At 49.7% G+C, this 23,333-nt stretch overlaps 1 protein-coding gene across 1 annotated transcript in view; it reads right to left on the bottom strand.

The window, feature by feature from the left end:
• Window positions 1–2,981: 2,981 nt before the first annotated feature.
• rtcb (RNA 2',3'-cyclic phosphate and 5'-OH ligase) overlaps window positions 2,982–23,333 on the bottom strand; it is a 40,149-nt gene continuing 19,797 nt past the window's right edge. The window contains exons 11-12 of the mRNA XM_045219585.1: window positions 16,000–16,119; window positions 2,982–3,450 (exon numbers count right to left, since the gene is read on the bottom strand). Coding sequence (XP_045075520.1) covers window positions 3,343–3,450; window positions 16,000–16,119 — 228 coding nt within the window. The 3' untranslated portion in view covers window positions 2,982–3,342. The remainder of the gene's footprint in view (window positions 3,451–15,999; window positions 16,120–23,333) is intronic.

Raw genomic sequence — 23,333 nt, 5'->3', positions numbered from 1 at the left:
CTGTTCCAGTTCTAAGGTCCCCCTGTCCCCCAGAACGTCCCCGGGTCCCCCTGTCCCCCAGAACGTTGCCGGGTCCCCCTGTCCCCCAGAACGTTGTCGGGTCCCCCAGAACGTCCCCCTGTCCCCCCAGACATTTGGGACAGAGCTCCATGTAGGGAATGGGATGCCATTTGGGACAGGGCTCCATGTAAGGAATGGGATGCCATTTGGGACAGGGCTCTATGTAGGGAATGGGATGCCATTTGGGACAGGGCTCTATGTAGGGAATGGGATGCCATTTGGGACAGGGCTCTATGTAGGGAATGGGATGCCATTTGGGACAGGGCTCTATGTAGGGAATGGGATGCCATTTGGGACAGGGCTCTATGTAGGGAATGGGATGCCATTTGGGACAGGGCTCTATGTAGGGAATGGGATGCCATTTGGGACAGGGCTCTATGTAGGGAATGGGGTGCCATTTGGGACAGGGTTAAGTAACCCACTAAGGTATGTCATGTTTAGAATGCCCTCAACAGGAGGAATGTGGACCAGACTGACTAAGTGTTTGGCCCCAGTGTTAATTAGAACACATTACTTTCAGAAGGAATTAAGAACATTTTAATAGTGGATCAAAATGTAAATATTAAGTTTATAATTAGGAATGTTGGATGTAAATAAATTAGTTTAATGGTTTGGCTTTTTGTTTTGAACTTTCATTCCTTTCTGAAAAGATCTATTGCAAAATGTTAGTGTGGTCCTAGATAAAGGCTAAAGCAGCATGATCCAAGTATGAACAGACTTAAACCAGCCAACCGCATTTTATACCTAAAGTATTAGTGACAATTCATGATTGACTATGCAATGTTTATTGCCTGCAATACTGTGAAGCAACCTGCCTGTTTAAACACACTGAACGTAAATATAAACGTGCAACAATCTAAATTTTTACTGAGTTTACAGTTCATAAGGAAATCAGTCAATTGAAATAAATTAGACCCTAATCCAGGGTTCTTCAATTCCGGTCCTGGAGGGCCGAAACACTTCTGCTTCTTTATTTCTACCTGGTAGTTAATTGCACTCACCTGGTGTCCCAGGTCTGAATTAGCCCCTGATTAGAAGGAGAGGATGAAAAACAGAGGTGTTTCGGCCCTCCAGGACCGGAAGTGAAGAACCCTGCTCTAACCTTATATAACCTACAGGAAATCAGTCAGTTGAAATAAATAAATTAGACCCTAATCTATGGATTTCACATGACTGGGCAGGGAGCCATGGGTGGTCCTGGGAGGGCATTGGCCCACCCACTTAATGAATTCCCCCCCCCCACAAAATAGCTTTATTACAGATAGAAATACTACTCAGCATCTCCCCGCCCCCCCCCACTCAGACGATCCCGGATGTGGAGGTCCTGGGCTGGCGTGGTTACACGGTCTGCTGTTGTGAGGCCAGTTGGATGTACTGCCAAATTCACTAAAACGACGGATGCAGCTTATGGTAACAGCTCTGGTGGACATTCCTGCGGTCAGCATGCCAATTGCACGCTCCCTCAACTTGAGACATCTGTGGAATTGTGTTGTGTCACAAAACCGCACATTTTAGTGGCCTTTTGTCCCCAGCACAAGGTGCACCTGTGTAACGATGTTATTTAATCAGCTTCTTGATATGCCACACCTTGATAGTCCCCCTGTAGCTCAGTTGGTAGAGCAAGGCGCTTGCAACGCCAGGGTTGTGGGTTTTTATTTTCCACGGGGGGCCAGTATGGAAAAATGTATGCACTCACTAACTGTAAATCGCTCTGGTTAAGAGCGTCTGCTAAATGACTAAAATGAAAAAAAAATGTCAGGTGGATGGATTATCTTGGCACGGGAGAAATGTTCACTAACAGGGATGTAAACAAATTTGTGAAATAAGCTTTTCGTGCATATGGAACACTTCTGGGATATTTTATTTCAGCTCCTGAAACATGGGACCTACATGTTGCGTTTATTTTTGTTCAGTGTAATCGCCCTTGAATTCGTTTAGGTGTTTTGTGGTATTTTTGTCATGGCATGGGGCCCCCATTTGATGTTGTTTGAGTCACTCAGATCGCATAAGCCACGCGTCAAAACTCATTCCACGGAGGGCCGAGTGTCTGTGGGTTATCGCTCCTCCCTTGTATTTGATTAAATGTATGTTTAGCAAGGAACTCCCCTGCCATTGGTACAAACGACTCCTCTTTGGCCCCAGCCAGCTTACCTCCAGACCAGACCAGTCTAATAGATATACAGATATGATGCAACGTGGATTTAAATAAAGATGATCCAGATTGGATCCAATATGGTGTTCGATCTCTCCACCCAGAACCGAGACGGGCTGTGGGGAGAGACTCAAGGCAATCACATGTTTGGCAGACTGGAGAAAAAAAAAACATTGTGCACATTAAAAGATATTTATGCCAATTGAGGTAATTTGTTCATCCTGTATTGAGCTGTCATCATGAGTACCTTAATGTCGATTTGAGATTGAGAAACCTTCGTCTGTTAGAACCAATAAAGTGTTTACTAATCCATAGTCACGATCAATCGTTTGTATTTCAGCACCAGGGATTGTACTACCAATGGGTCACAGAGATAGTGAGGGAGATGAGTTTGGGAACTACAACCGGGTCAGACTATCTCCTCACAATGAAGCTTTCATGCAGGGCTGTCCAACCCACTTCCTGGAGATCTACCGTCCTGGAGGTTTTCAGTCCAACCCGAACACCTGATTCTACTTATTAGCTGCTCAACAAGACCTTAACTAGCTGAATCAGATATGCTAAATTAGGGTTGGACTGAAAACCTACAGGACAGTATATCTCCAGGAAGTGGGTTGGACTGAAAACCTCCAGGAAGAGGGTTGGACTGAGAACCTCCAGGACGGTAGATCTCCAGGACGAGGGTTGGGACAGCCCTGGTCTAGTGTTGTCATGTCTTCAGAGTTTTGAACAAAGTGACTACCAGGGCATTAAAGGCATCTGATACATCTGTTGTCTTGTATTTTATTATCTGTGGTTAACCTGAATCTCAAGGTTCTATTCCACAGTGATTTACAATGAAAGAAAAACAGAAAATAAAACCCAAGACCCTTCACCCTCTCATCCTTCCCAATCCTGTCCAATTTCATTGATCACTCAACGGACAAAATCATCACCCCATGTCAAGAATCATGTTTAGCTGAGGAAACGGATCCCTTGTCAAGTCAGTTTATGAAGATGGGACGTGCTCACTCGCAGTCAGACAGTTCTCCATTGGCTCCTCTGCCAGATAAGCTCTGCTCTCTGCCTGGTTGATTGGCTCCTGGACGGAGTGCCGTGGCCTATAGCGTCGCTAGCAGAGCGGTGCAGCCTCATCCCTTGATCACAGCGATGGGGCGTAGTTTGATGGCTTTCTTGCTGATTCCAGCATCGTGACACGTGTTGACAACATCACACACGTTTTTGTACGACTCCGGAGCCTGGAAATGGAAAGACAATACTGTTAGCCTTTAACACAATATCCCTTACCACACACTGAAACACCCCTTACCACACACTGAAACACCCCTTACCACACACTGAAACACTAGCCATGAGCCACCCCTTACCACACACTGACCCACCCCTTACCACACACTGAAACACTAGCCATGACCCACCCCTTACCACACACTGAAACACCCCTTACCACACACTGAAACACCCCTTACCACACGCTGAAACACTAGCCATGAGCCACCCCTTACCACACACTGAAACACCCCTTACCACACACTGACACACCCTACCACACACTGAAACACTAGCCATGACCCACCCCTTACCACACACTGAAACACCCCTTACCACACACTGACCCACCCCTTACCACACACTGAAACACTAGCCATGAGCCACCCCTTACCACACACTGACCCACCCCTTACCACACACTGAAACACTAGCCATGAGCCACCCCTTACCACACACTGAAACACCCCTTACCACACGCTGAAACACTAGCCATGAGCCACCCCTTACCACACACTGACCCACCCCTTACCACACACTGAAACACCCCTTACCACACACTGAAACACTAGCCATGACCCACCCCTTACCACACACTGAAACACTAGCCATGAGCCACCCCTTACCACACACTGAACCACCCCTTACCACACACTGAAACACTAGCCCCCTTACCACACACTGAAACACTAGCCATGAGCCACCCCTTACCACACGCTGAAACACCCCCCTTTACCACACACTGAAACACCCCTACCACACACTGACACACCCCTTACCACACACTGAAACACTAGCCATGAGCCACCCCTTTACCACACACTGACCCACCCCTTACCACACACTGAAACACTAGCCATGAGCCACCCCTTACCACACACTGAAACACCCCTTACCCACCACACACTGAAACACTAGCCATGAGCCACCCCTTACCACACACTGACCACACCTTACCACACACTGAGACACCCCTTACCACACACTGAAACACTAGCCATGACCCACCCCTTACCACACACTGAAACACTAGCCATGACCCACCCCTTACCACACACTGAAACACCCCTTACCACACACTGAAACACCCCTTACCACACACTGAAACACTAGCCATGAGCCACCCCTTACCACACACTGAAACACTAGCCATGAGCCACCCCTTACCACACACTGAAACACTAGCCATGAGCCCACCCCTTACCACACACTGAAACACTAGCCATGACCACCCCTTACCACACACTGAAACACCCCTTACCACACACTGAAACACCCCTTACCACACACTGAAACACTAGCCATGAGCCACCCCTTACCACACACTGAAACACCCCTTACCACACACTGAAACACCCCTTACCACACACTGAAACACTAGCCATGAGCCACCCCTTACCACACACTGAAACACTAGCCAGACCCACCCCTTACCACACACTGAAACACCCCCTTACCACACACTGAAACACTAGCCATGAGCCACCCCTTACCACACACTGGAAACACTAGCCATGAGCCACCCCTTACCACACACTGAAACACCCCTTACCACACACTGAAACACCCCTTACCACACACTGAAACACTAGCCATGAGCCACCCCTTACCACACACTGAAACACTAGCCATGAGCCACCCCCTTACCACACACTGAAACACTAGCCATGAGCCACCCCTTACCACACACTGAAACACCCCTTACCACACACTGAAACACTAGCCATGACCCACCCCTTACCACACACTGAAACACCCCTTACCACACACTGAAACACCCCTTACCACCACGCTGAAACACTAGCCATGAGCCACCCCTTACCACACACTGAAACACTAGCCATGAGCCACCCCTTACCACACACTGAAACACCCCCCTTACCACACACTGAAACACTAGCCATGAGCCCACCCCTTACCACACACTGAAACACCCCTTACCACACGCTGAAACACTAGCCATGACCCACCCCTTACCACACACTGAGACACCCCTTACCACACACTGAAACACTAGCCATGAGCCACCCCTTACCACACACTGAAACACAGCCATCCCCCTTACCACACACTGAAACACTAGCCATGAGCCACCCCTTACCACACACTGAAACACACCCAGAGCCACCCCTTACCACACACTGAAACACTAGCCATGAGCCACCCCTTACCACACACTGAAACACCCCTTACCACACACTGAAACACTAGCCATGAGCCACCCCTTACCACACACTGAACCACCCCTTACCACACACTGAAACACTAGCCATGACCCACCCCTTACCACACACTGAAACACTAGCCATGAGCCACCCCTTACCACACACTGAAACACCCCTTACCACACACTGAAACACTAGCCATGAGCCACCCCTTACCACACACTGAAACACTAGCCATGAGCCCCCCCTTACCACACACTGAAACACTAGCCATGAGCCACCCCTTACCACACACTGAAACACTGCCATAGCCACCCCTTACCACACACTGAAACACTAGCCATGAGCCACCCCTTACCACACACTGAAACACTAGCCATGAGCCACCCCTTACCACACACTGAAACACTAGCCATGAGCCACCCCTTACCACACACTGAAACACCCCTTACCACACACTGAAACACTAGCCATGAGCCACCCCTTACCACACACTGAAACACTAGCCATGAGCCACCCCTTACCACACACTGAAACACCCCTTACCACACACTGAAACACTAGCCATGACCCACCCCTTACCACACACTGAAACACCCCTTACCACACACTGAAACACTAGCCATGAGCCACCCCTTACCACACACTGAAACACTAGCCATGAGCCCTACCACACTGAAACCCCACACCCACTGAAACACCCCCTACCACACACTGAAACACCCCTTACCACACACTGAAACACTAGCCATGAGCCACCCCTTACCACACACTGAAACACTAGCCATGAGCCACCCCTTACCACACACTGAAACACTAGCCATGAGCCACCCCTCACCACACACTGAAACACTAGCCATGAGCCACCCCTTACCACACACTGAAACACTAGCCATGAGCCACCCCTTACCACACACTGAAACACTAGCCATGAGCCACCCCTTACCACACACTGAAACACTACCTCCCCTTACCACACGCTGAAACACTAGCCATGAGCCACCCCTTACCACACACTGAAACACAGCAACCCCTTACCACACACTGAAACACTAGCCATGACCCACCCCTTACCACACACTGAAACACCCACCCTTACCACACACTGAAACACTAGCCATGACACCCACACACTGAAAGCCACCCCTTACCACACACTGAAACACTAGCCATGACCCACCCCTTACCACACACTGAAACACCCCCTTACCACACACTGAAACACTAGCCATGAGCCACCCCTTACCACACACTGAAACACTAGCCATGACCACCCACTACACACTGACACACTGAGCCACCCTTACCACACACTGAAACACCCCCTTACCACACACTGAAACACTAGCCATGAGCCACCCCTTACCACACACTGAAACACTAGCCATGACCCACCCCTTACCACACACTGAAACACCCCCTTACCACACACTGAAACACTAGCCATGACCCACCCCTTACCACACACTGAAACACCCCTTACCACACGCTGAAACACCCCCTTACCACACACTGAAACACTAGCCATGAGCCACCCCTTACCACACACTGAAACACTAGCCATGAGCCACCCCTTACCACACACTGAAACACTAGCCATGACCCACCCCTTACCACACACTGAAACACCCAGCCATACACCCACACCCCTTACCACACACTGAAACACCCCTTACCACACACTGAAACACCCCTTACCACACACTGAAACACTAGCCATGACCCACCCCTTACCACACACTGAAACACTAGCCATGACCCACCCCTTACCACACACTGAAACACCCCTTACCACACACTGAAACACCCCTTACCACACACTGAAACACCCCTTACCACACACTGAAACACTAGCCATGAGCCACCCCTTACCACACACTGAAACACCCCTTACCACACACTGAAACACTAGCCATGAGCCACCCCTTACCACACACTGAAACACTAGCCATGAGCCACCCCTTACACACACTGAAACACCCCTTACCACACACTGAAACACTAGCCATGAGCCACCCCTTACCACACACTGAAACACCCCTTACCACACACTGAAACACTAGCCATGACCCACCCCTTACCACACACTGAAACACCCCCTTACCACACACTGAAACACTAGCCATGAGCCACCCCTTACCACACACTGAAACACTAGCCATGAGCCACCCCTTACCACACACTGAAACACCCCTTACCACACACTGAAACACTAGCCATGAGCCACCCCTTACCACACACTGAAACACTAGCCATGAGCCACCCCTTACCACACACTGAAACACTAGCCATGAGCCACCCCTTACCACACACTGAAACACTAGCCATGAGCCACCCCTTACCACACACTGAAACACTAGCCATGAGCCACCCCTTACCACACACTGAAACACTAGCCATGAGCCACCCCTTACCACACACTGAAACACTAGCCATGAGCCACCCCTTACCACACACTGAAACACTAGCCATGAGCCACCCCTTACCACACACTGAAACACTAGCCATGAGCCACCCCTTACCACACACTGAAACACTAGCCATGACCCACCCCTTACCACACACTGAAACACCCCCTTACCACACACTGAAACACTAGCCATGAGCCACCCCTTACCACACACTGAAACACCCCTTACCACACACTGAAACACTAGCCATGAGCCACCCCCTTACCACACACTGAAACACTAGCCAGAGCCACCCCTTACCACACACTGAAACACTAGCCATGAGCCACCCCTTACCACACACTGAAACACCCCCTTACCACACACTGAAACACTAGCCATGAGCCACCCCTTACCACACACTGAAACACTAGCCCCCTTACCACACACTGAAACACTAGCCATGAGCCACCCCTTACCACACACTGAAACACCCCTTACCACACACTGAAACACTAGCCATGAGCCACCCCCTTACCACACACTGAAACACTAGCCATGAGCCACCCCTTACCACACACTGAAACACTAGCCAGACCCACCCCTTACCACACACTGAAACACTAGCCATGAGCCACCCCTTACCACACACTGAAACACCCCTTACCACACACTGAAACACTAGCCATGAGCCACCCCTTACCACACACTGAAACACCCCTTACCACACACTGAAACACTAGCCATGACCCACCCCTTACCACACACTGACCCACCCCTTACCACACACTGAAACACCCCTTACCACACACTGAAACACTAGCCATGAGCCACCCCTTACCACACACTGAAACACTAGCCATGAGCCACCCCTTACCACACACTGAAACACCCCTTACCACACACTGAAACACTAGCCATGACCCACCCCTTACCACACACTGAAACACCCCTTACCACACACTGAAACACCCCTTACCACACACTGAAACACTAGCCATGACCCACCCCTTACCACACACTGAAACACTAGCCATGACCCACCCCTTACCACACACTGAAACACCCCTTACCACACACTGAAACACCCCTTACCACACACTGAAACACTAGCCATGACCCACCCCTTACCACACACTGAAACACCCCTTACCACACACTGAAACACTAGCCATGACCCACCCCTTACCACACACTGAAACACTAGCCATGAGCCACCCCTTACCACACACTGACCCACCCCTTACCACACACTGAAACACCCCTTACCACACGCTGAAACACTAGCCATGAGCCACCCCTTACCACACACTGACCCACCCTTTACCACACACTGAAACACCCCTTACCACACACTGAAACACTAGCCATGACCCACCCCTTAACACACACTGAAACACCCCTTACCACACACTGAAACACTAGCCATGACCCACCCCTTACCACACACTGAAACACTAGCCATGACCCAACCCTTACCACACACTGACCCACCCCTTACCACACACTGAAACACTAGCCATGAGCCACCCCTTACCACACACTGAAACACCCCTTACCACACACTGAAACACTAGCCATGAGCCACCCCTTACCACACACTGAAACACTAGCCATGACCCACCCCTTACCACACACTGAAACACTAGCCATGACCCACCCCTTACCACACACTGAAACACCCCTTACCACACACTGAAACACCCCTTACCACACACTGAAACACTAGCCATGAGCCACCCCTTACCACACACTGAAACACTAGCCATGAGCCACCCCTTACCACACACTGAAACACCCCTTACCACACACTGAAACACTAGCCATGAGCCACCCCTTACCACACACTGAAACACCCCTTACCACACACTGAAACACCCCTTACCACACGCTGAAACACTAGCCATGAGCCACCCCTTACCACACACTGAAACACTAGCCATGACCCACCCCTTACCACACACTGAAACACTAGCTATGACCCACCCCTTACCACACACTGAAACACCCCTTACCACACACTGAAACACCCCTTACCACACACTGAAACACTAGCCATGACCCACCCCTTAACACACACTGAAACACCCCTTACCACACACTGAAACACTAGCCATGAGCCACCCCTTACCACACACTGAAACACCCCTTACCACACACTGAAACACTAGCCATGACCCAACCCTTACCACACACTGAAACACTAGCCATGAGCCACCCCTTACCACACACTGAAACACCCCTTACCACACACTGAAACACTAGCCATGAGCCACCCCTTACCACACACTGAAACACTAGCCATGACCCACCCCTTACCACACGCTGAAACACTAGCCATGAGCCACCCCTTACCACACACTGAAACACTAGCCATGAGCCACCCCTTACCACACACTGAAACACTAGCCATGAGCCACCCCTTACCACACGCTGAAACACTAGCCATGAGCCACCCCTTACCACACACTGAAACACTAGCCATGAGCCACCCCTTACCACACACTGAAACACTAGCCATGAGCCACCCCTTACCACACGCTGAAACACTAGCCATGAGCCACCCCTTACCACACACTGAAACACTAGCCATGAGCCACCCCTTACCACACACTGAAACACTAGCCATGACCCACCCCTTACCACACACTGAAACACCCCTTACCACACACTGAAACACTAGCCATGAGCCACCCCTTACCACACGCTGAAACACCCCTTACCACACACTGAAACACTAGCCATGAGCCACCCCTTACCACACACTGAAACACTAGCCATGACCCACCCCTCACCACACACTGAAACACTAGCCATGAGCCACCCCTTACCACACACTGAAACACTAGCCATGAGCCACCCCTCACCACACACTGAAACACTAGCCATGAGCCACCCCTTACCACACACTGAAACACTAGCCATGAGCCACCCCCTTACCACACACTGAAACACTAGCCATGAGCCACCCCTTACCACACACTGAAACACTAGCCATGAGCCACCCCTTACCACACACTGGAAACACCCCTTACCACACACTGAAACACTAGCCATGAGCCACTCCCTTACCACACACTGAAACACCCCTTACCACACGCTGAAACACTAGCCATGACCCAACCCTTACCACACGCTGAAACACCCCTTACCACACACTGAAACACTAGCCATGAGCCACCCCTTACCACACACTGAAACACCCCTTACCACACACTGAAACACTAGCCATGAGCCACCCCTTACCACACTGAAACACCCCTTACCACACACTGAAACACCCCTTACCACACACTGAAACACCCCTTACCACACACTGAAACACTAGCCATGAGCCACCCCTTACCACACACTGAAACACTAGCCATGACCCACCCCTTACCACACACTGAAACACTAGCCATGAACCACCCCTTACCACACACTGAAACACCCCTTACCACACACTGAAACACTAGCCATGAGCCACCCCTTACCACACACTGAAACACCCCTTACCACACACTGAAACACTAGCCATGACCCACCCCTTACCACACACTGACCCACCCCTTACCACACACTGAAAAACCCCTTACCACACACTGAAACACTAGCCATGAGCCACCCCTTACCACACACTGAAACACTAGCCATGAGCCACCCCTTACCACACACTGAAACACCCCTTACCACACACTGAAACACTAGCCATGACCCACCCCTTACCACACACTGAAACACCCATTACCACACACTGAAACACTAGCCATGAGCCACCCCTTACCACACACTGAAACACTAGCCATGAGCCACCCCTTACCACACACTGAAACACCCCTTACCACACACTGAAACACTAGCCATGACCCACCCCTTACCACACACTGAAACACTAGCCATGACCCACCCCTTACCACACACTGAAACACCCCTTACCACACACTGAAACACCCCTTACCACACACTGAAACACTAGCCATGACCCACCCCTTAACACACACTGAAACACCCCTTACCACACACTGAAACACTAGCCATGACCCACCCCCTTACCACACACTGAAACACTAGCCATGAGCCACCCCTTACCACACACTGACCCACCCCTTACCACACACTGAAACACCCCTTACCACACGCTGAAACACTAGCCATGAGCCACCCCTTACCACACACTGACCCACCCTTTACCACACACTGAAACACCCCCTTACCACACACTGAAACACTAGCCATGACCCACCCCTTAACACACACTGAAACACCCCTTACCACACACTGAAACACTAGCCATGACCCACCCCTTACCACACACTGAAACACTAGCCATGACCCACCCCTTACCACACACTGAAACACTAGCCATGACCCACCCCTTACCACACACTGAAACACCCCTTACCACACACTGAAACACCCCTTACCACACACTGAAACACTAGCCATGAGCCACCCCTTACCACACACTGAAACACTAGCCATGAGCCACCCCTTACCACACACTGAAACACCCCTTACCACACACTGAAACACTAGCCATGACCCACCCCTTACCACACACTGAAACACCCCTTACCACACACTGAAACACCCCTTACCACACGCTGAAACACTAGCCATGAGCCACCCCTTACCACACACTGAAACACTAGCCATGAGCCACCCCTTACCACACACTGAAACACTAGCCATGAGCCACCCCTTACCACACGCTGAAACACTAGCCATGAGCCACCCCTTACCACACACTGAAACACTAGCCATGAGCCACCCCTTACCACACACTGAAACACTAGCCATGAGCCACCCCTTACCACACGATGAAACACTAGCCATGAGCCACCCCTTACCACACACTGAAACACTAGCCATGAGCCACCCCTTACCACACACTGAAACACTAGCCATGACCCACCCCTTACCACACACTGAAACACCCCTTACCACACACTGAAACACTAGCCATGAGCCACCCCTTACCACACGCTGAAACACCCCTTACCACACACTGAAACACTAGCCATGAGCCACCCCTTACCACACACTGAAACACTAGCCATGAGCCACCCCTTACCACACACTGAAACACTAGCCATGAGCCACCCCTTACCACACACTGAAACACTAGCCATGAGCCACCCCTTACCACACACTGAAACACCCCTTACCACACACTGAAACACCCCTTACCACACACTGAAACACTAGCCATGACCCACCCCTCACCACACACTGAAACACTAGCCATGAGCCACCCCTTACCACACACTGAAACACTAGCCATGAGCCACCCCTCACCACACACTGAAACACTAGCCATGAGCCACCCCTTACCACACACTGAAACACTAGCCATGAGCCACCCCTTACCACACACTGAAACACTAGCCATGAGCCACCCCTTACCACACACTGAAACACCCCTTACCACACACTGAAACACTAGCCATGAGCCACCCCTTACCACACACTGAAACACCCCTTACCACACGCTGAAACACTAGCCATGACCCAACCCTTACCACACGCTGAAACACCCCTTACCACACACTGAAACACTAGCCGTGAGCCACCCCTTACCACACACTGAAACACCCCTTACCACACACTGAAACACTAGCCATGACCCACCCCTTACCACACACTGAAACACTAGCCATGACCCACCCCTTACCACACACTGAAACACCCCTTACCACACACTGAAACACCCCTTACCACACACTGAAACACCCCTTACCACACACTGAAACACCCCTTACCACACACTGAAACACCCCTTACCACACACTGAAACACTAGCCATGACCCACCCCTTACCACACACTGAAACACTAGCCATGACCCACCCCTTACCACACACTGAAACACTAGCCATGACCCACCCCTTACCACACACTGAAACACCCCTTACCACACACTGAAACACTAGCCATGAGCCACCCCTTACCACACACTGAAACACCCCTTACCACACACTGAAACACTAGCCATGACCCACCCCTTACCACACACTGACCCACCCCTTACCACACACTGAAAAACCCCTTACCACACACTGAAACACTAGCCATGAGCCACCCCTTACCACACACTGAAACACCCCTTACCACACACTGAAACACTAGCCATGACCCACCCCTCACCACACACTGAAACACTAGCCATGAGCCACCCCTTACCACACACTGAAACACTAGCCATGAGCCACCCCTCACCACACACTGAAACACTAGCCATGAGCCACCCCTTACCACACACTGAAACACTAGCCATGAGCCACCCCTTACCACACACTGAAACACCCCTTACCACACACTGAAACACCCCTTACCACACACTGAAACACCCCTTACCACACACTGAAACACTAGCCATGAGCCACCCCTTACCACACACTGAAACACTAGCCATGAGCCACCCCTTACCACACACTGAAACACCCCTTACCACACACTGAAACACTAGCCATGAGCCACCCCTTACCACACACTGAAACACTAGCCATGAGCCACCCCTTACCACACACTGAAACACCCCTTACCACACACTGAAACACTAGCCATGAGCCACCCCTTACCACACACTGAAACACTAGCCATGAGCCACCCCTCACCACACACTGAAACACTAGCCATGAGCCACCCCTTACCACACACTGAAACACTAGCCATGAGCCACCCCTCACCACACACTGAAACACTAGCCATGAGCCACCCCTTACCACACACTGAAACACTAGCCATGAGCCACCCCTTACCACACACTGAAACACTAGCCATGAGCCACCCCTCACCACACACTGAAACACTAGCCATGAGCCACCCCTTACCACACACTGAAACACCCCTTACCACACACTGAAACACTAGCCATGAGCCACCCCTTACCACACACTGAAACACCCCTTACCACACACTGAAACACTAGCCATGACCCACCCCTTACCACACACTGAAACACTAGCCATGAGCCACCCCTTACCACACACTGAAACACCCCTTACCACACACTGAAACACTAGCCATGAGCCACCCCTTACCACACACTGAAACACCCCTTACCACACACTGAAACACTAGCCATGAGCCACCCCTTACCACACGCTGAAACACTAGCCATGAGCCACCCCTTACAACACACTGAAACACCCCTTACCACACACTGAAACACTAGCCATGAGCCACCCCTTACCACACACTGAAACACTAGCCATGAGCCACCCCTTACCACACACTGAAACACTAGCCATGAGCCACCCCTTACCACACACTGAAACACTAGCCATGAGCCACCCCTTACCACACACTGAAACACCCCTTACCACACACTGAAACACCCCTTACCACACACTGAAACACTAGCCATGAGCCACCCCTTACCACACACTGAAACACTAGCCATGAGCCACCCCTTACCACACACTGAAACACCCCTTACCACACACTGAAACACCCCTTACCACACACTGAAACACTAGCCATGAGCCACCCCTTACCACACACTGACCCACCCCTTACCACACACTGAAACACTAGCCATGAGCCACCCCTTACCACACACTGAAACACTAGCCATGAGCCACCCCTTACCACACACTGAAACACCCCTTACCACACACTGAAACACTAGCCATGAGCCACCCCTTACCACACACTGAAACACCCCTTACCACACACTGAAACACCCCTTACCACACACTGAAACACTAGCCATGAGCCACCCCTTACCACACACTGACCCACCCCTTACCACACACTGAAACACTAGCCATGACCCACCCCTTACCACACACTGACCCACCCCTTACCACACACTGAAACACTAGCCATGAGCCACCCCTTACCACACACTGTAGTGTTTAAAATACTGCTCTTTTAAAATAGTTTTATTTCTGTGCTCGAGAGGCTGGCCGCTAAAGCTCATCCAGGACACTTCTTCCCCCTGACACCATGACTAGTTTGGGCGAAGCGAAGCCTACCTCTTCCATGACTAGTTTGGGCGAAGCCACCCTGATGGCGATACCCTTGTCTGCCAGCTTGTCCAACACGTCCTGGAAGTCCAGGTTCCTGCGGGATTTGGCCCGAGACAGAGCCCGACCCTGGAGACAGAGACGGGAGAAGAGTTAAATGTTGAGTGATAGATAAAACATGTAGTTATTCTGTAACTAAGAGGGAATAGGTTCTTGATAATGAAGAGACGGATGCAGTAGATCGTTACTTGTTATAGTATGGAGATTCCTTATCCAGTTACAACAGTAATGTAACTAGGAACACAGTTAAGGGGAACACTGGGTAGACAGAGGTAGAAGCATGTGACTGAATGGTGGAGTAACGGGAAAGGGACATGGAGACAGAGAGGTGTAGTAAAGAGACATGGAGACAGAGAGGTGTAGTAAAGAGACATGGAGACAGAGAGGTGTAGTAAAGAGACATGGAGACAGAGAGGTGCAGTATGGAGACAGAGAGGTGCAGTAAAGAGACATGGAGACAGAGAGGTGTAGTAAAGAGACATGGAGACAGAGGTGTAGTAAAGAGACATGGAGACAGAGAGGTGCAGTAAAGAGACATGGAGACAGAGAGGTGTAGTAAAGAGACATGGAGACAGAGAGGTGTAGTAAAGAGACAGAGAGGTGCAGTAAAGAGACATGGAGACAGAGAGGTGCAGTAAAGAGACATGGAGACAGAGAGGTGTAGTAAAGAGACAGAGAGGTGCAGTAAAGAGACATGGAGACAGAGAGGTGCAGTAAAGAGACATGGAGACAGAGAGGTGCAGTAAAGAGACATGGAGACAGAGAGGTGTAGTATAGAGACATGGAGACAGAGAGGTGCAGTAAAGAGACAGAGAGGTGCAGTAAAGAGACAGAGAGGTGCAGTAAAGAGACATGGAGACAGAGAGGTGCAGTAAAGAGACATGGAGACAGAGAGGTGCAGTAAAGAGACATGGAGACAGAGAGGTGTAGTAAAGAGACATGGAGACAGAGAGGTGTAGTAAAGAGACATGGAGACAGAGAGGTGCAGTAAAGAGACATGGAGACAGAGAGGTGCAGTAAAGAGACATGGAGACAGAGAGGTGCAGTAAAGAGACATGGAGACAGAGAGGTGCAGTAAAGAGACATGGAGACAGAGAGGTGTAGTAAAGAGACATGGAGACAGAGAGGTGCAGTAAAGAGACATGGAGACAGAGAGGTGCAGTAAAGAGACATGGAGACAGAGAGGTGTAGTATGGAGACAGAGAGGTGCAGTAAAGAGACATGGAGACAGAGAGGTGCAGTAAAGAGACAGAGAGGTGCAGTAAAGAGACATGGAGACAGAGAGGTGCAGTAAAGAGAGAGAGGTGCAGTAAAGAGACATGGAGACAGAGAGGTGTAGTAAAGAGACATGGAGACAGAGAGGTGTAGTAAAGAGACATGGAGACAGAGAGGTGCAGTAAAGAGACAGAGAGGTGCAGTAAAGAGACATGGAGACAGAGAGGTGCAGTAAAGAGAGAGAGGTGCAGTAAAGAGACATGGAGACAGAGAGGTGTAGTAAAGAGACATGGAGACAGAGAGGTGCAGTAAAGAGACATGGAGACAGAGAGGTGTAGTAAAGAGACAGAGAGGTGCAGTAAAGAGACATGGAGACAGAGAGGTGCAGTAAAGAGACATGGAGACAGAGAGGTGTAGTAAAGAGACATGGAGACAGAGAGGTGTAGTAAAGAGACATGGAGACAGAGAGGTGCAGTATGGAGACAGAGAGGTGCAGTAAAGAGACATGGAGACAGAGAGGTGCAGTAAAGAGACATGGAGACAGAGAGGTGTAGTAAAGAGACATGGAGACAGAGAGGTGCAGTAAAGAGACATGGAGACAGAGAGGTGTAGTAAAGAGACATGGAGACAGAGAGGTGTAGTAAAGAGACATGGAGACAGAGAGGTGCAGTAAAGAGACAGAGAGGTGCAGTAAAGAGACATGGAGACAGAGAGGTGCAGTAAAGAGACATGGAGACAGAGAGGTGCAGTAAAGAGACATGGAGACAGAGAGGTGTAGTAAAGAGACATGGAGACAGAGAGGTGCAGTAAAGAGACATGGAGACAGAGAGGTGTAGTAAAGAGACATGGAGACAGAGGTGTAGTAAAGAGACATGGAGACAGAGAGGTGTAGTAAAGAGACATGGAGACAGAGAGGTGTAGTAAAGAGACATGGAGACAGAGGTGCAGTAAAGAGACATGGAGACAGAGGTGCAGTAAAGAGACATGGAGACAGAGAGGTGTAGTAAAGAGACATGGAGACAGAGAGGTGTAGTATGGAGACAGAGAGGTGCAGTAAAGAGACAGAGAGGTGCAGTAAAGAGACATGGAGACAGAGAGGTGTAGTATGGAGACAGAGAGGTGCAGTAAAGAGACATGGAGACAGAGAGGTGCAGTAAAGAGACATGGAGACAGAGGTGTAGTAAAGAGACATGGAGACAGAGAGGTGCAGTAAAGAGACATGGAGACAGAGAGGTGCAGTAAAGAGACATGGAGACAGAGAGGTGCAGTAAAGAGACATGGAGACAGAGAGGTGCAGTAAAGAGACATGGAGACAGAGAGGTGCAGTAAAGAGACATGGAGACAGAGAGGTGTAGTAAAGAGACATGGAGACAGAGAGGTGCAGTAAAGAGACATGGAGACAGAGAGGTGTAGTAAAGAGACATGGAGACAGAGAGGTGTAGTAAAGAGACATGGAGACAGAGAGGTGCAGTAAAGAGACAGAGAGGTGCAGTAAAGAGACATGGAGACAGAGAGGTGCAGTAAAGAGACATGGAGACAGAGAGGTGCAGTAAAGAGACATGGAGACAGAGAGGTGCAGTAAAGAGACATGGAGACAGAGAGGTGCAGTAAAGAGACATGGAGACAGAGAGGTGTAGTAAAGAGACATGGAGACAGAGAGGTGCAGTAAAGAGACATGGAGACAGAGAGGTGTAGTAAAGAGACATGGAGACAGAGGTGTAGTAAAGAGACATGGAGACAGAGAGGTGTAGTAAAGAGACATGGAGACAGAGAGGTGTAGTAAAGAGACATGGAGACAGAGGTGCAGTAAAGAGACATGGAGACAGAGGTGCAGTAAAGAGACATGGAGACAGAGAGGTGCAGTAAAGAGACATGGAGACAGAGAGGTGTAGTAAAGAGACATGGAGACAGAGAGGTGCAGTAAAGAGACATGGAGACAGAGAGGTGTAGTAAAGAGACATGGAGACAGAGAGGTGTAGTAAAGAGACATGGAGACAGAGAGGTGCAGTAAAGAGACAGAGAGGTGCAGTAAAGAGACATGGAGACAGAGAGGTGCAGTAAAGAGACATGGAGACAGAGAGGTGTAGTATGGAGACAGAGAGGTGCAGTAAAGAGACATGGAGACAGAGAGGTGCAGTAAAGAGACATGGAGACAGAGGTGTAGTAAAGAGACATGGAGACAGAGAGGTGCAGTAAAGAGACATGGAGACAGAGAGGTGCAGTAAAGAGACATGGAGACAGAGAGGTGCAGTAAAGAGACATGGAGACAGAGAGGTGCAGTAAAGAGACATGGAGACAGAGAGGTGTAGTAAAGAGACATGGAGACAGAGAGGTGTAGTAAAGAGACATGGAGACAGAGAGGTGTAGTAAAGAGACATGGAGACAGAGCGGTGCAGTAAAGAGACATGGAGACAGAGAGGTGTAGTAAAGAGACATGGAGATAGAGAGGTGCAGTAAAGAGACATGGAGACAGAGAGGTGCAGTAAAGAGACATGGAGACAGAGAGGTGCAGTAAAGAGACAGAGAGGTGCAGTAAAGAGACATGGAGACAGAGAGGTGCAGTAAAGAGACAGAGAGGTGCAGTAAAGAGACATGGAGACAGAGAGGTGTAGTAAAGAGACATGGAGACAGAGAGGTGCAGTAAAGAGACATGGAGACAGAGAGGTGTAGTAAAGAGACATGGAGACAGAGAGGTGAAGTAAAGAGACAGAGAGGTGCAGTAAAGAGACATGGAGACAGAGAGGTGCAGTAAAGAGACATGGAGACAGAGAGGTGTAGTAAAGAGACATGGAGACAGAGAGGTGTAGTAAAGAGACAGAGAGGTGCAGTAAAGAGACATGGAGACAGAGAGGTGTAGTAAAGAGACATGGAGACAGAGAGGTGCAGTAAAGAGACATGGAGACAGAGAGGTGCAGTAAAGAGACATGGAGACAGAGAGGTGTAGTAAAGAGACATGGAGACAGAGAGGTGCAGTAAAGAGACATGGAGACAGAGAGGTGCAGTAAAGAGACAGAGAGGTGTAGTAAAGAGACATGGAGACAGAGAGGTGCAGTAAAGAGACATGGAGACAGAGAGGTGCAGTAAAGAGACATGGAGACAGAGAGGTGTAGTAAAGAGACATGGAGACAGAGAGGTGCAGTAAAGAGACATGGAGACAGAGAGGTGCAGTAAAGAGACATGGAGCCAGAGAGGTGCAGTAAAGAGACATGGAGCCAGAGAGGTGCAGTAAAGAGACATGGAGACAGAGAGGTGCAGTAAAGAGACATGGAGACAGAGAGGTGTAGTAAAGAGACATGGAGACAGAGGTGCAGTAAAGAGACATGGAGACAGAGAGGTGCAGTAAAGAGACATGGAGACAGAGAGGTGCAGTAAAGAGACATGGAGACAGAGGTGCAGTAAAGAGACATGGAGACAGAGAGGTGCAGTAAAGAGACATGGAGACAGAGAGGTGCAGTAAAGAGACATGGAGACAGAGAGGTGCAGTAAAGAGACATGGAGACAGAGAGGTGCAGTAAAGAGACATGGAGACAGAGAGGTGCAGTAAAGAGACATGGAGACAGAGGTGCAGTAAAGAGACATGGAGACAGAGAGGTGCAGTAAAGAGACATGGAGACAGAGAGGTGCAGTAAAGAGACATGGAGACAGAGAGGTGTAGTAAAGAGACATGGAGACAGAGAGGTGCAGTAAAGAGACATGGAGACAGAGAGGTGTAGTAAAGAGACATGGAGACAGAGAGGTGTAGTAAAGAGACATGGAGACAGAGAGGTGCAGTAAAGAGACATGGAGACAGAGAGGTGCAGTAAAGAGACATGGAGACAGAGGTGTAGTAAAGAGACATGGAGACAGAGAGGTGCAGTAAAGAGACATGGAGACAGAGAGGTGCAGTAAAGAGACATGGAGACAGAGAGGTGTAGTAAAGAGACATGGAGACAGAGAGGTGTAGTAAAGAGACATGGAGACAGAGAGGTGCAGTAAAGAGACATGGAGACAGAGAGGTGTAGTAAAGAGACATGGAGACAGAGAGGTGCAGTAAAGAGACATGGAGACAGAGAGGTGTAGTATGGAGACAGAGAGGTGCAGTAAAGAGACATGGAGACAGAGAGGTGTAGTAAAGAGACATGGAGACAGAGAGGTGTAGTAAAGAGACATGGAGACAGAGAGGTGTAGTAAAGAGACATGGAGACAGAGAGGTGCAGTAAAGAGACATGGAGACAGAGAGGTGTAGTAAAGAGACATGGAGACAGAGAGGTGTAGTAAAGAGACATGGAGACAGAGAGGTGCAGTAAAGAGACATGGAGACAGAGAGGTGTAGTAAAGAGACATGGAGACAGAGAGGTGTAGTAAAGAGACATGGAGACAGAGAGGTGTAGTAAAGAGACATGGAGACAGAGAGGTGCAGTAAAGAGACAGAGAGGTGCAGTAAAGAGACATGGAGACAGAGAGGTGCAGTAAAGAGACAGAGAGGTGCAGTAAAGAGACATGGAGACAGAGAGGTGTAGTAAAGAGACATGGAGACAGAGAGGTGCAGTAAAGAGACATGGAGACAGAGAGGTGTAGTAAAGAGACATGGAGACAGAGAGGTGCAGTAAAGAGACAGAGAGGTGCAGTAAAGAGACATGGAGACAGAGAGGTGCAGTAAAGAGACATGGAGACAGAGAGGTGTAGTAGAGAGACATGGACACAGAGAGGTGTAGTAAAGAGACAGAGAGTTGCAGTAAAGAGACATGGAGACAGAGAGGTGTAGTAAAGAGACATGGAGACAGAGAGGTGCAGTAAAGAGACATGGAGACAGAGAGGTGCAGTAAAGAGACATGGAGACAGAGAGGTGTAGTAAAGAGACATGGAGACAGAGAGGTGCAGTAAAGAGACATGGAGACAGAGAGGTGCAGTAAAGAGACATGGAGACAGAGAGGTGCAGTAAAGAGACATGGAGACAGAGAGGTGCAGTAAAGAGACATGGAGACAGAGAGGTGTAGTAAAGAGACATGGAGACAGAGAGGTGTAGTAAAGAGACAGAGAGGTGCAGTAAAGAGACATGGAGACAGAGAGGTGCAGTAAAGAGACATGGAGACAGAGAGGTGTAGTAAAGAGACATGGAGACAGAGAGGTGCAGTAAAGAGACATGGAGACAGAGAGGTGCAGTAAAGAGACATGGAGACAGAGAGGTGCAGTAAAGAGACATGGAGACAGAGAGGTGTAGTAAAGAGACAGAGAGGTAAGTAAAGAGACATGGAGACAGAGAGGTGTAGTAAAGAGACATGGAGACAGAGAGGTGTAGTAAAGAGACATGGAGACAGAGAGGTGCAGTAAAGAGACATGGAGACAGAGAGGTGCAGTAAAGAGACATGGAGACAGAGAGGTGTAGTAAAGAGACATGGAGACAGAGAGGTGTAGTAAAGCGACATGGAGACAGAGAGGTGTAGTAAAGCGACATGGAGACAGAGGTGCAGTAAAGAGACAGAGAGGTGCAGTAAAGAGACATGGAGACAGAGAGGTGTAGTAAAGAGACATGGAGACAGAGAGGTGCAGTAAAGAGACATGGAGACAGAGAGGTGTAGTAAAGAGACATGGAGACAGAGAGGTGCAGTAAAGAGACATGGAGACAGAGAGGTGTAGTAAAGAGACATGGAGACAGAGAGGTGTAGTAAAGAGACATGGAGACAGAGAGGTGTAGTAAAGAGACATGGAGACAGAGAGGTGCAGTAAAGAGACATGGAGACAGAGGTGTAGTAAAGAGACATGGAGACAGAGAGGTGCAGTAAAGAGACATGGAGACAGAGAGGTGCAGTAAAGAGACATGGAGACAGAGAGGTGTAGTAAAGAGACATGGAGACAGAGGTGCAGTAAAGAGACATGGAGACAGAGAGGTGCAGTAAAGAGACATGGAGACAGAGAGGTGCAGTAAAGAGACATGGAGACAGAGAGGTGCAGTAAAGAGACAGAGAGGTGTAGTAAAGAGACATGGAGACAGAGAGGTGTAGTAAAGAGACATGGAGACAGAGAGGTGTAGTAAAGCGACATGGAGACAGAGAGGTGCAGTAAAGAGACATGGAGACAGAGGTGCAGTA

This window comes from Coregonus clupeaformis, unplaced genomic scaffold (genome assembly GCF_020615455.1).
Source record: "Coregonus clupeaformis isolate EN_2021a unplaced genomic scaffold, ASM2061545v1 scaf2505, whole genome shotgun sequence".
NCBI lineage: Eukaryota > Metazoa > Chordata > Actinopteri > Salmoniformes > Salmonidae > Coregonus > Coregonus clupeaformis.
Note: the sequence above shows the minus strand (reverse complement) of the source record. Positions and strands in the feature narration are given on the sequence as shown.